Source organism: Microchirus variegatus (assembly GCF_963457635.1).
Source record: "Microchirus variegatus genome assembly, chromosome: 16".
NCBI classification, from domain to species: domain Eukaryota; kingdom Metazoa; phylum Chordata; class Actinopteri; order Pleuronectiformes; family Soleidae; genus Microchirus; species Microchirus variegatus.
In genome coordinates this window covers 24,278,960-24,293,959 of record NC_139817.1, presented here as the reverse complement: position 1 = coordinate 24,293,959, position 15,000 = coordinate 24,278,960, and the positions used below count along the sequence as shown (strand labels likewise).

The 15,000-nt window shown below is 41.5% G+C and overlaps 1 protein-coding gene across 1 annotated transcript; it reads right to left on the bottom strand.

Moving 5' to 3' along the window:
- Positions 1-2,217: 2,217 nt before the first annotated feature.
- ggt5a (gamma-glutamyltransferase 5a) lies at positions 2,218-9,396 on the bottom strand (the record flags this gene model as incomplete). Its single annotated transcript, XM_083902403.1, has 12 exons — positions 2,218-2,364; positions 2,437-2,547; positions 2,711-2,817; positions 3,726-3,817; positions 3,975-4,159; positions 4,796-4,923; positions 6,152-6,298; positions 6,409-6,569; positions 6,652-6,838; positions 8,175-8,270; positions 8,350-8,477; positions 9,236-9,396. 12 exons carry the CDS (start codon positions 9,394-9,396, stop codon positions 2,218-2,220), a joined length of 1,650 nt encoding a protein of 549 aa, XP_083758529.1.
- Positions 9,397-15,000: the final 5,604 nt, after the last annotated feature.

The window sequence follows — 15,000 nt, the reverse complement described above, 5'->3', positions numbered from 1 at the left end:
GAGACACAATGAACATGTGTGTGTAAATAAGAATGTACGAACAACGTCTTCCACCAGGTCTTCACAGAGCGAGTCGAGTTCCTGCGTCTGGCCATCGTCACGCTCCAAGAAAGTCGTCATCTCTGGCAGTTTCTGGCCCCCGAGCATTCGCGCCCATGTATGGACGTAGTCTCTACATCTGCGCAATCATACGTTTTCATTAACAACTCACTTTTCCCGACGTTTGAACCCACGATGGCTCTCCGGCGGTCCACCTGCAGGACATCGGGAAGAGCCTCCATTACATGGACATCAGAGAGGAGCTGCAGGACGCCACGGGGTGTGTGTGTGTGTGTGTGTGTGTGTGTGTGTGTGTGTGTGTGTGTGTGTGTATATAAGTCAATTCCTTCAGATGCTTCATTCATTCTCTGCTGAGCCTCAGTGAAGCATCACCTGAGCAGCTGAGCCTGAACTGAAGGTGAAGTAAAAACACTGATCTGATCCTTTTGTCTTTAATCCTCTTCACATTTTAACGTGTCGTGTTTTCTCAGACTCTGCGACTGAAATACTGCTCATCAACCCGGCGTGATGTCTGCTCGGTGAGTGCGAGAAACCAAACCCCGTTCATATTTTTCTGCCACTTTTGTCAACTTCAGCTTTAATTAGTGACTTTCTTTCCAAAAACCTTGTATCTAGGATTTGTTCCGGCTCCGTTGGATCAAGTTGAACAATTCGTCTCCTCGACGTTTGTGAAAGAATCCCACCTTTTAGGAACATTTTAACTTTTATTACCTTCATCTCTTAACAGGTTCGGTTAGCGTGACGAACCAGTCCAAACTCCAGCGGTAACACCGAGACTCACGAAGGAGGTGTGTAGAAAATGACTTTAGATAGAAAACTAGTGGAATTACTTTTGTTTACGTGTGTTTTTGTCATTAACTTGCATCGTTATTCTTCACCAGGTGAAGGAAAGACGCCATGACACACGGCCTGAATCCAGCCTCCTCACTTCCGGTTCTTTTTATTCCGCTTCCGCTCAGAGTCGGCGTCACTTCCTGTTCAAGTGAACCTGAACAAGGGATGGACTGCACACAGGTGAGAATGATATAATGTTTATATTGTAATAATTCTTAAACTTTGTCTTTAACGTCTTCTCTTTGCTCGGTTTCAGAATCCTGGTTAAACTGAAGGCCGTGATAAACAAGGTCCATCATTCAACTCTAGCTCCAGGTAACTACAGCATTGTCTGCATGTTTTGTTCTAATCACGTTTGCTGTCATAACGGTGTGTTCTCTAACCTTTATCTTTGTTTTTAACTCTCTCACAGGTTTCAGAAGCTCCATCCTGAGTCACTGCAGGAGACTTTCATCAGGTGACTATTTCCCATGTGCTCACAGCTGCTTATTACCAGCTTATAACACAATAATACACTAAAATTCACCATATAGAAACCAGGTAAATACCCAGTATTTTTGTTTACACTTATTGGTCTGTATCCAGTAAGGCCCGCAGAAACATTTATGGCGGCCCCGCAATGAATTACAGTTGATAGTTTTAATCCAGGAGCATTTTACTAAACTTGTTAAATGTTTATTGGACATTAGCTGGTAATAAGCTGGTAATAAGCAGGTAGCTACAGCCCCCAATTACTAGCTATTTACCCAGTAAATATATGGTAACAGAAATGTGTTACTTGGTATTAACCTGTAATTAACGCTTATATTACTTAACGCTAAACTGTAGAACTGCAATCTGGTCATTAAAATGATTACAAATGGGATTTATTTGTGTTTCTTTTCCTTTGGCGGCCCTCAGTCCAATGTTGGGTTCCTAAATTGGCCTCAGGTATCAAAACTTTGAGAACCTCTGCTTTAAAGGATATTAACCTATTTCCTGAAGGAGTTTTATACTAAAAAGCAGACTGACGGTGTAAATTGGAAACTCTAGATTGACCATAGGAGAGCGTGAGAGTGGATAGTTGTTTGTCTCTATACGTGGACTCGTACTCCCAATGCTCCAGTGCTAACTAAGGGTACCACATAGCATAATAACATACATGAGTATAGTCATTTTATGTTGAATAGCATGGATGTATCGTCAGGTCAGTTGTTGTATGATTTGAACATTGGAACAAATGAACATCGGTGAGTTTTTAGTGGCTTCTTCTTCCTCAGAAATGTCCTTCATGTGTTCACCTTCAGACCGCCCTGTGCAGTGCACGCTCACTGACTCTTGGCCTCAGTAACCGGCTGCTTGGCCCAGTTTTCTGGCATCAGACACTGCACAGATACAGCCGCTGTCCTTCTCCACAGCGTTGACCACGTTGTAGAACCTGTTTTTGGTTTTTTGATGGTGCCCCAGAGCTTTCAGCGCCTCTATTACGTCCTGTGGTGAAAAGAAGACATTCAGGTAGAGGAAAAAGCTGTAGTGTGTGTGTGTGATATACACTGTATGTACCTGGTCAAAGTTGGCTTCAAAGTTCACTCCATTTTCAGGGTCAACGTAAACAACAGGAGCAGCAATCGCCTCCTTAAGACTCTTCCCAAACCAAAGGTGGTTCATGAGAGTCTAGAGGACAAACACAATAATAGATTAGTATCTGACGGATGGGAAAGCGACGATTAAACGACGGATTACGGACACAGTGACGACAGCCGTGAAGACAACAGTGAGGGGCATGAAAGCCTGCAGCAGTTTTGTCTTAATGGCACTTAGTGTGATTGCCGTGTACCGATGCAATTGCAGTCGTGATCATATTCCCACCAGTCGCACCAATCACCAAGGTCTTTGACTGAGACTTCAGCACTATGGGAGCCACGGAGGAGGGAGGCAGATCTCCTGCAACAAACACAACAAAAACACGGTGACTGACGGGACAGAAGGCTGTGATTCAGGCTCATGGACGAAGAAAACTGCTCTAAATGCAATCGGCTGAGTGAGAGGTGTTCGTTCAGGCCCACTTTGTGACTTCACCTTTGTCCAACTGCTGCCATTTGACAGGTTGTAAAAACTTTTATTTTATTATCTGTGACTGTTGTTATTTTAGGTTCTATAGTATGTTAAACCATGAGGGCCGTTTCTAGCTGTTTGGGGGCCCTATGCGAGATACTATTTGGGGGCCCCCATTTTTTTTCAAACTCTAGGTAGAGATTCCTAACTTTTTCTGATTACCCGACAAACACTTACCGTATTTTCCGCACTATAAGGCGCACTTTAAAGCCTTTAATTTTCTCAAAAAACAACAGTGCGCCTTATATATGGATCAATTGGTAAAGTTTGACTTTATCTGTTTTGTTGACATTCCCTTTAGCACAGCTCCATCTAGTGGACGCATAACGCAAACCCCAGTCAAACATTTGACTGCAATATATCTTCTTTCTATGCACCTTATAATCCGGTGCGCCTTATAGTGCGGAAAATATGGTACATGCTTTGCAAATATATGCATAATGAATGCAGCCAATACATGCAAATAAAGACGGGTACTTTGAATTCTCAAAAATATAATAAAATATGAGTCTGAGCTTGCAGTTCGGGGGGCCCCCTGGTGGCTGTGGGGCCCTATGCAGCTGCATAGTCCGCATATAGCAAGAAACGGGTCTGTGTTAAACGAATAGCACTTTGAGTATTTGTTTTATATAAATTTCTTTCCATAATTGGACGGTAATATCATATTCGTTTATATTGCTTTCCCTCCTCAGTGATTCTATTTTTTTTTTTTTTTTTACAAGAGATTGTGTGATTACCAGGACTGATGTGATCAACTCTGCCACAGAAGTCGCTGAGCTGGTTGTTGAGAATCACTCCAGTGTGAGGAGAGAGGATCCTGGAGCCAAAGCTGTGAGGAAAACACGACAGTACAAGTTGTATAAAAATATATATATATATATATATATATATATATATATTTATAGAAAATACAGTCAATTAGAATAATGTGACAAGAACATGAACACAACTGCTCTTAAATCTCTTTTGGCTTTTCCAGTTCGTACATGTGGTTGATGGAGCTGGAGACGGACACGGCAGACCCGTCCTCATGCAGCACAGACACGTGTGTGGTGCCCATGCTGTCCAGGTGTGGCGTGACGTTGTAGTACTGAGGATCGTGAGTCTTGTCGCTGCTGATCAAGGTCCGAAAGCGGGCAGCAAAACTGTCCTCTGTGAATTTCCTCACCATCTGCGGGAAGAGACAATTTCTTGACACTGATATTTATGTAGATTCTTCTTCAAAAGCTACTGAATCACATGTTTATTACAGGTATATTAGCTATTCACACGTTTCTAATAAGAGCCTATGTGTGTGCCATAAAAGCAATAATACATTTCTTTAATATGCACAAAATAATAACACTTACATAGACATTTTGATGTTTATACACATTTTATCTAATAAGTGGCAGTGTCCCTTATCACTGCATTTATTTAAAGGCGCCATATGTAAGAATGTGGCCAAAAACTGTTACTACATTCAAATGGTCTTTTAGGTTTGGTTTTCTGACGTAACTGGCAACCCGTGGGTGCTCGGTAGCTGAGACTCTACTGACTGCAATGATTGGTAGACGGCAGTAGGTGGCGCCACATGACGCCAAAACATGATTTCAAAACATAAACATGATTTGCAGTCTGCAAAATATATTTTTTAATGCAAATATTTTGTCTGTACTGTTGTTGTTGGTGAGTTCAGTTTGTTATATGAACATTATTCCTGAGTCTCTGTGACATATTAGGAGGATTTTATGATTTATTACATAATTTACCTTTAATTATAAGTAAACCTAATGTGTGAAGATAACCAAAGCGTTTTGACTCTGACCTCCTCTGTAGATAACTGTGGATTGATGCGTATCTTCAGTCCATTGGCAAACTTCAAAGCTTCAATATAGCGGTGATACGTCAGCGTCTTTTGTTCACTTTTGAGAGAAGCTGAATTCAGGCTGTATCCTGTGAACAAACAAAAAATAGAGTTTGCCTTGTTTGTTGAGCTCCAGTTGAAGTAAAACACGGGACTGGACTGTTTGTGACATGGGTCTGAAGAAGTTTGACTAGAAAGGCTTTGTTTATGTTGTTTGGGTTGCTTTCTGTTGTTTTCACATGTGCCAGTCAGAAGTTCAACTATTTTTCAACCCCCGATCCAAATTAAAAAAGGATTCTATTGCTGACGTGAACTCACACTGACTTAAAAATGGGTTGCGGAAAATATTAAAGACCGGAAGTTCCAATTAACGCTGTTTTTTTAGTGTGTATCAGCGTCATTACCTTGTTTATGAAGCCCTGAAGGTTCTAAACAAACAGTTCAGCCACTGCTGAGAACGCTGTGTTTTATTGTAATCTCAGGCTCAGCGAGATCTCTGAAAAAACCCGGTCCGGTTACGTAAACACCGGTTCTCCTGAACAGCAGATCCTCCTGCTCCGGGCACTAGTCCGGGCACATCCGGTTGCGTACATTGAACCGCAGAAGAAGAATAACGTCCGTTGTGGAGGTGTTTCACGAGCGACAGTGTCTTCTGACTCTGGGTCTGACTCCGGGTCAAAGGTCGTCAAAGGGACTGCGGCGGGGAGTCGTGAAGAAGCTATTTTTAAACACTGTTAAAACAATGTTTTGATAATGAGGAGCAGTGCATCCACCGTTCCAGAGGGGGGAGCTGTGTTTCTGAGAGCGGGTGTGCTGAATATGTCACTTCCGGGTACTGGCCAATCACAAGACAGTCTGTCTTCTGGGTGAGAGAGTTGAGTCTGAAATATCGCGGCTGGGAAACAGCGTCAGAAAAGAGGATTTCTATCGGCTCATTTACAGCAACTAGGAGGTTTTTGACCATCAAAACAAGTTAATGTATGTAAGTAGACCTCCATAACTCACATATATGTGCAACAGGACCACTCTATGTGAGCTATAACTTCTATTGTATTATTACATTTTATTTGGTGTACAAAAAAACTATCCAAGCAGGAGCCGGAACCCCACAAAGAGGCGATCGTCTCTGCTCCTGTGGTGACACTGTTTGGTCAGTTAGTCAAAGGACAACATCACTGAGAGCAGCTTTAATCCCACTTCCAATATTAGTCCTGATCCCGTTCTTACACAGATTGAAGAGATTCACATTCACATCATTTACGCTTTATGTCTGAATGAACGACTGTCTGTGTGGTTTGAAAGTGTTATGGCAGGAACCTTTCAGGATGTTGAGGACGAAGCTGAGGAGGACTCCGCCTGCAGGCGGTTGAGGGATGTACATCTGGTACTCTCCGAAAGGAACAGCCCACGCGTCCGTCACATTGACTCTGTACGATGCCAGGTCCTGCAGTGTGAGTGTTCCCCCTGAGCAGAGACAGCGAACGCATCTGAGCGCCGTATATTTGTGTGCTTCACGTACACAACCGATTGCATCATTTGTAATGCAATGAATGAGGACAGCGTGATGATACTACCTGCCTCCTGTATGTCACTGATCAAGTCCTCTGCTACTCTGCCCGTGTAGAAGGCGTCTGCCCCGTGATTTGCGATGACCTCTAAGGTGTCCGCGAGTTTCTCAAACTTCACTGTATCACCGGTCTTCAGGAGGTTTCCGTCCTGATCCGAAAACAACTCCCTGTGGGACAATGAGAGAAGGAACTGTCACTCAGGGGGTTAAAGGTTTTGGCGCGTAATGTTTCTGTGCATGTCGTTCATACCGAAGTGCTTGGCTCTGGTTGGTATCAGTGTATGAGATGTATCGACCTAGGACGTGAGGAATAGGAAACCCCTCTCTGGCCAGTTGGATGGTCGGCTGGAAGAGAGCCGCCCACGGCAGCTTCCCGTAGAGTCTGTGCGCCTCTTCGTAACCTCGGAGTTCCCCGGGGACGGCGATCCACTGGCTCCCTGGATCATCACATAGATGGAGGGATATGTACAGACAGGTCAGTGATTCTACAGGATACAGTGGCATAAGATAAACAAGTACAGAGTCCCTTCTGGAAAGGTAAAGTACATACCTGACCACCTGGACAGCAGCTGTACAGCTGATATTAATGGTAATTATATTCACATTTAAATGTGTTTTAATGTGACATTCATCACGTGTTTAATTTTGCTTTTTATGAATTATGTTTGACCTGATAATATTTTCCCCTGACTCGTGTTGTTGTTGTTGTTTATATTTAAAGGTGCCATATGTAAGAATGTGGCCAAAAACAGTTACTACATTCAAATTCAAAACACAGAGGTTTCTTTTAGGTTTCATTTTCTGACGTAACTGGCAACTCGTGGTTGCTGGGGAGCTGAGACTCTGCTGACTGCAATGATTGGTAGACGGCGGTAGGTGGCGCCACATGCCAAAAAAAATTTAATGCAAATATTTTGTCTGTACTGTTGTTGTTGGTGAGTTCAGTTTGTTATATGAACATTATTCCTGAGTCTCTGTGACATATTAGGAGGATTTTATCATTTATTACATAATGCACCTTTAATTATTATCTGTCTGACTTTGCTTGAAGTGGGTTGATGACCGGGACACTCGCAAAGATCGGCAATCATATTCAACAATCATAATCTTTGCTTATTAAAGGTGAAGACAAAGCGGAGAGAGTGGAGGCGGGACTTCCTCTACAAGTAAAGCGACGCTTGATTTGTTCTCTCTGGTTTGTCCTTACAGGCTCCTGTAGAAACATGGCGTCTCTCTGCTAACAGTGGCTATGCAACCGCGGCCCGCGACCATGTTATTTTACATGACTTTTTGAAACACTACGAAAATGAAACAAAAACTATTATACAGCGACTAGACAATGCAGGAGCACATAATATGTATAAAAAAGTGGATTTTGGGTCATATAAACCCATAAATACTACACAGTGTCCCTTTAAAGTACTAAAGGTACATACACCTAAATAAAATAATTTCAGCAATTGTGACCAATACCATTCGTTTAAAAAAAAAAAAAAAGTGAGCTATAATAGATTATAGATAGATATAATAGATAGTTTCGTGTAAGCAAATGACAGTGAATCAAGCAAAACTCCCTATGGTAGAATGAGGAAGTGTGTGTGTGTGTGTGTGTGTGTGTGTGTGTGTGTGTGTGTGTGTGTGTGTGTGTGTGTGTGTGTGTGTGTGTGTGTGTGTGTGTGTGTGTGTGTGTGTGTGTGTGTGTGTGTGTGTGTGTGTGTGTGTGTGTGTGTGTGTGTGTGTGTGTGTGTGTGTGTGTGTGTGTTTCATCAGTACCCAACAGAAATCGGTAGGTCTCAGGACAGGACTCGAGCAGGTCGGCTTTAAACTTCAGCGGCACCTTGTCTCTGGCATTGATGACTTTCACTTTACCTTTGAAAAGAGGAGATGAAACCTGAATGACCTGAAAATGACAGGACGCTCCGTGCTTTCATTAGAGTGCCTGTGTTACCAGATGTGTCCATCACTGTGAAGATGGAGCCCCCGCCTATGCCCATGCTCTGTGGGTTGATGATGGAGGTGCACAGCAGTGCAGCGATGGCACCATCTACTGCTGAGCCTCCTTGTTGAAGGATGTTCCTAGAATATTCCACATTCATCACTTTACACACAGTTTTCCCAACCCTCCTGAGTGTGTGAAGGAGAGATATTTACCGGACTTCCTGGTTTGATGTGCATTGCAAACGTACATATATAATTAATTAACAATTCATATATAAAATAATATAATGTAATATAATTGTGCGACTTTCTTTTACAGTGTGACCAGAGCCGTTTCTTGCTGTATGCGGACTATGCAGCTGCATAGGGCCCCGCAGCCACCAGGGGGGGCCCCAAACTGCAAGTTCAGACTCATATTTTATTATATTTTTGAGAATTAAAAGCACCTGTCTTTATTTGCATGTATTGCATGCATTCATTATGCATATATTTGAAAAAGCATGTAAGTGTTTGTGGGTTAATCAGGTTAATCAGGTAAAATCCCCTTCGGTCTGCCCACCTTCCACTGAAGTGATGAGAATGACAGGACACTAATTACAATGTCATCAAAACGGACGTTTGCGTCTGGAGAGAAACGTGAAATGTAAAAAAAAAAATAGGGCCCCCCAAATAGTATCTCGCATAGGGCCCCCAAACAGCTAGAAACGGCCCTGTGTGTGACTGTAAAAATGAAAATAAGTAAATGATGTGTTTTTCTCTAAAGCTGCAATCTAACAAACCTAAGGTTCGCTCTCAAACGGTGAAAAGTGTTTGGCTCATTGTGCCATGGTCTTGTGCGTAATCCTGAGCCAAACCAAACGCATTCATCTTTAAAATTAGGAGTCAGTTTCACTCACCGTCCAATCTCTGAACATCTCTGAGAGTCTGCAGCCACAGCAGCACGTGAGAAGCTCCCATCGGGACACTTGCGCCTCAGATACACCGAAAAACACACGACTGTAGCGGCCACGCAGAGCAGCAGCAGCGCGCAACAAATGTACACCCGAGCTTTCGCCATCGCCAGCGGTCGTCGATTGTAGCGCGTTCCTCCTCAAGGGATCATGAACACTGTGCCTCACCATCACATCTCATCTCTTCCGTAATCTGCAAACTTCACTGACTGCAGATCAGTTGCGGGGGTGGGTCCTCCCCAACCCCCCCCCCCCCCTCCCTCCCTTTCAGCCTGGGGCTCCTCGCGTAAAGTGGTCGTTTAGGATAATAACGACCATAATAGATGCCACATGTGTGTGTATCCGTGTATACAACACTGTTTGTTTGTTGTTTGAGTGGCTGTGGAAAACTGGGATTTAGCTTTATAAATAATAAAGTGAAGTGTAATTAACTTTAATTCTGTAATATATTAAGGATGGTGTAGTATCTGACTCAGTCGACTTTTGTCTTGACTGTGTGGCAAACGGGAACTTCCTCATGAGATGGTTTAGTCTGCGTACAGATGCATCACCTACAATCTGGATGAACATCCTGTCGTGTCGTTCAGTCGGGTCGGCTTCCTTCTTCGTGAGAACAACAGGTGATGAGACGATGATGCAGAATGAGACTCTGTGACACAAGACTTTTCACCAAACGAAGAGATCCTTTATTCTGTTACAAGTCAAGTGTCAATTGCAAGCGCCTTAGCTGGCTTGGGGGCACTAACTTACTATAAGCAAGAATCTTCTACTTAAAGGCTGTCGCTCATCCTGCTATAAATCACACCTTCTAGCTTCAGCCTCTCTGAGGGGCCTCTTTTCAACAAAAACAAGGTCAGTTATTTAACCTAGGCGTCCATTTTCTGGTCAACCGAAGTCCACATATGGCAATGTTCAGACACTGCAGACTTCCATTGTAAACATATAGTATATGTTCCCCCCGACTCTCCTGCAGCCTGGAGAACATCGTAGACCATTGGTTCTCAAAGTGCGGCCCGGGGGCCAATGGCGGCCCGCAGAAACATTTCTTTGCGGCCCGCAATGAATTACAGTTGATAATTTTAATGCAGGAGCGACTAAGCTTGTTAAAGGGATACTTCACCGATTTGAATGTGGCTTTGTATTGCTGGTAAAAAAATCTGTTTTCCATTTTCAAAATGTGCCCGACTGTGATGCAAAACGCGTCATTTGACTCACAGTAGGGCACATTTGGATAAGGGAAAACAGATTTTTTTTACAAGTCAGGGAAAAACTGAGGGAGGGAAGCACATTTTCTAAAAAATACTACTGCTATTCTAGCAATACAAAGCCACATTCAAATCGGTGAAGTATCCCTTTAAATACTTATTGGACATTACTGGATACAGACCAATAAGTGTAAATTGTAGAACTGCAATCTGGTCATTAAAATCATTACAAATGGGATTTATTTCTGGGGGTTTTTTCCTTTGGCAGCCCTCAGTCCAATGCTGGGTTCCTAAATTGGCCTCATGTATCAAAACTTAAGTAAAAAAAAAATAGAAGTTTGCTGTGTTATTGTGTTCATCTAAGATACTTCAGTTGTTGTGCAACCTACATGAGACGATCGTAAGAATGTACAGATTGCGCCGACACAGCTTGTTTTACAGGAAAGCTACTTGCGTAAAAGTAACAGACAAATATGGGGTTTATGAGAAGGAAGTGTTGAGGTCGGCCTAAGCTGCCTCACCACATTTGCACAAGCTCAGTCAGAACAACAACAAAGTGAGATTTACACAGAAATGTATACAATGTGCATGACCTTATTCTACTGTCACTCTAACAGTGGTAATCAATATAAATCAAGGCTAGACTAGAAGTAAACAGACAAAGTGACTGTGTCAGCATTTAGATAAAGAAACCACAATCATGGTGTGAGTTCATCAGGCAAAGGTCCAGATGTGACTATGGCCGTGTTTACGTGAGAGCTTTAATTCCGAATAAAAATAAATGAATTCCGCTTTAAGAAGATCATGTAAACGTGGCCTATATAATAGAAGTCAAATCTTATTCAAGACGAGATAAGATTTGTTATACTGTATAACGTAATGAAAGGTAAATAAAAAATAGAAATAAGACCAGGAACAAAGTGAAATCAAAATACAGGATAAATAAATGAGGCAACAAAGTACAATGCTAGAAAAAGTGACAGCATATGTAGTAACAGACAGCACAGCAAGTGATTAATTGCTCTTAAAAACCTGTGTTAAAATAGGTCTATGCTGCTTTAAGGCGTGCGTTGACCATAAACTACATTTCCCACAATGCACGGCGATTGCGTTACCCGCAAAGTGACGGCATCCCTTTTGACATGTTCATTGTACTTTGTAATAAAATGCGTTGCCTTTATTTTGACATGTTCCGCTACTACACGGTGTTTCCGGTTTAGTTTGATCTCATTTTCTTAGCTTTACTCGCTGTCAGATGTTCTTCTAGTCTGTGATTGGTCACTTTCTACCTGGGGCGGTTTTTTTTGTTTATAAATACCCCCTGTTAACGCCCGCCTCCAGTCTTCTGGAGGTCTGCTAGCTGTCTCCACGTTGGCATCGACATATGAGCAGCTGTTAGCAGCGAATGTCATCTCTGCCAGCGACTTTAAACGAATTTGAAGACCGTCGTCATCGTGTGGCTCCGACTTCAGCAGCAGCAGCAGAGCAGCAGCATGAACAGCGGAGGAACTAAGGTTAAATCGTTTTCTGTCCTTAGCACGAGGCTCCAGGTGGCTAGTTAGCATGCTATTAGCTTATTAGCTTCACGTCGCTCCCCACATACGCGGTGAAAAAACACCAGATAAAACGATGTAATTGAACGAATCATTAAAAATAACAGTGTGGCCGCGGGTCCTTAAAAAGTCGTCAATCTGTGTTCCTAAAAATAAGGACTTAAATATGTGTGTGTCTTGGCTAAAGGGTCTACAGGTGGCGGTTAGCATTGATTAACCACTCGACAACATGGAAAAGTGCAAGTTTAATCACAAATGGCTTAAAAATAATGAGTATTGTTGGTTGAGGTCGGTGCCTTGCAGCGCGTATGAAGCTAGCTGCATCATATGTCGTAAAAATGTTCCCCTTTTGATATGTATTTCCATTGTAAGTTTGGTCTTTCGTTTAGAGGTGGTATTAAAAAGGCTTAAATTTAACTTGTTTATACCTGTAGACACCCGGATTTTAAATGACTGAAATGTCACTTTTTAAAATTTGTCAAAACAGAAACATTTATAATCAATTTTACTATGTTTTTGTATATATACTTTTGCAACAAAACAACAAATTAATGTGTAAAAATGGGCCGTTTAATGTAAAATCCAAATAATGTGATTCATTATTTTCAATGTGTGCCTCTAAACTATGACACAGTAGATGTAGACAAACTGATCTTTTGTACTTGACTTCTGAAAGAGCACAAGTTAAACCATGTCCTGTCTTCTCATCTGCAGAAACTGGAGACGTCCATCATCTTCTCCATGACGTCGGCTGCTTCTTCCACCGCTCTGAGACAATGAGTATTCACGTCCATTTTTATTGTGTTTAGTCTGCTCCATGAGCGTGGAGATGTAGCCAAACAGTGGAGAAGAAACTCTGTTCTTCCTCGCTTCCCTACATCTCCATATACTAATGCACATGTTCACTGTTGTAGTTTGATTTGTTTATCTAAATAAAGCTAAAAAATTAATGACAAACATTTTGGTTGGTAATATTTTGTGCTAAAAGTCCATTTCTATTTTATTAGCTATATTGATTTGGTTTAGTGAAGTTGTGTCTGTCAGCAGGTGAACACAGATTATCAGCTGAGACGACAAAGTTTAACCTCAAAGTAACAGTTGTAACCTTTGACAGAGACGTCTTCAGTGATCATAGTGACACAACTTAAGAGGTGGTGTAGTCTTACACTTATCACTAAAGTTGTGTCACTATGATCACTGAAGACGTCTCTGTCAAAGTTAACTGTTGTGGTTTCTTTGTCGTCTCAGCTGATAATCTGTGTTCTCTGCTGACTGACACTAGCTGTTTGTTATATTTAGCTGGTACTTAAGCTTTTTTTAACTCTGTCATTGTCTTTCTTGGTGTCACTTTAGTAAATGTTTACTTATAATTTTCCCACTTTGTGTTTAACTTCTTTCAACAGATCCTCTGGTTGTTCTTTGTTAGAATGTATTCTGTCTTTAGCTCCAGTTGTAACTGGTTCATTGAATGTAAATGTTTGTACTTATAATATACAGTTTGTCTTTAAATAAATTTACTCATGCATAAAGAAAATTGTGTGATTGAATTGTTTAGAAAAAACAATTGAAACAAAGTATAGTTGAAGTTTTTATTTTTGAAACACAAAAACCCCTGCATTGCACTATCTAAACACATGTTTCTCTCCAGACATTTAGTGAAAAAGTCTTCTTCTTCTTCTTCTTCTTCTTCTTCTTCTTCTTCTTCTTCTTCTTCTTCTTCTTCTTCTTCTTCTTCTTCTTCTTCTTCTTCTTCTTCTTCTTCTTCTTCTTCTTCTTCTTCTTCTTCTTCTTCTTCTTCTTCTTCTTCTTCTTCTTCTTCTTCTTCTTCTTCTTCTTCTTCTTCTTCTTCTTCTTCTTCTTCTTCTTCTTCTTCTTCTTCTTCTTCTTCTTCTTCTTCTTCTTCTTCTTCTTCTTCTTCTTCTTCTTCTTCTTCTTCTTCTTCTTCTTCTTCTTCTTCTTCTTCTTCTTCTTCTTCTTCTTCTTCTTCTTCTTCTTCTTCTTCTTCTTCTTCTTCTTCTTCTTCTTCTTCTTCTTCTTCTTCTTCTTCTTCTTCTTCTTCCAAATAAAGACACACACACAACTCAAGTTCCTTTGACCTTTTATTTAACTTAACAAATGCAAACAATGGTGAAGACTAACTAAACTAGGGAGTGAAAGGGGTTGGCCAGATCTCTTACTATTTGTAGTACAGCTTGCAGGAAACAATTGTTGCATGACTCCATCTTCATCCTGGAAGACAAAGAACAACAAGTTCAACACAAACACCACTAACGTGGTGACATGCTGCAACACAACATACTCACATGATGGTGCACTTGTCTCTTCAATGAGCTTCTGGTACAAGTGGAGCAGCATCAACAGATCCTGCAGAAGACACAACATAAGTCACTCTGACATGGGGACAATTTCTAAAGCAATTCAAGTTAAACATGGGAGATAAAGGGCTACAAGAGTCACTCAGCCAGGATATGAGATGTTAGCAAACATTAGCAGCTTGTTGCATGAATGAGTGGAAGCTGCTCAAGGGTATGAGACACATGGACCCTTGTTTAGTAGAACACCAATAAAGATAAATGCAATTTAAACCCAGTCCATGTAAGACAATGACAGTCATAGGGCCGAGTATTCACAACAAGTCTGCAATCAAACAAATTTGACTTTCTCCAGATGTTAGCAAACATTAGCACTAAAAGATGAGTCTTCTAAATATCCAGCATGTTGCATGCATGACTCAAAGCTAATGGCCTTTTTGGATTGTTAGTAACAGGAAAGATGCAATTTACTCCAAATTTAGCAAGGGGATAATGGAAGACATTTAAAAATGGCATCTTCAGATATTAGCATTAGCTTCTTCCAAATTAGCAGCTGTTGCGTGAATGACTCAAAGCTAATGGGCTTTTTGGATTGTTGGTAACAGGAAAGACACAAGGACTATAGTAGTGAAGGGAAGATG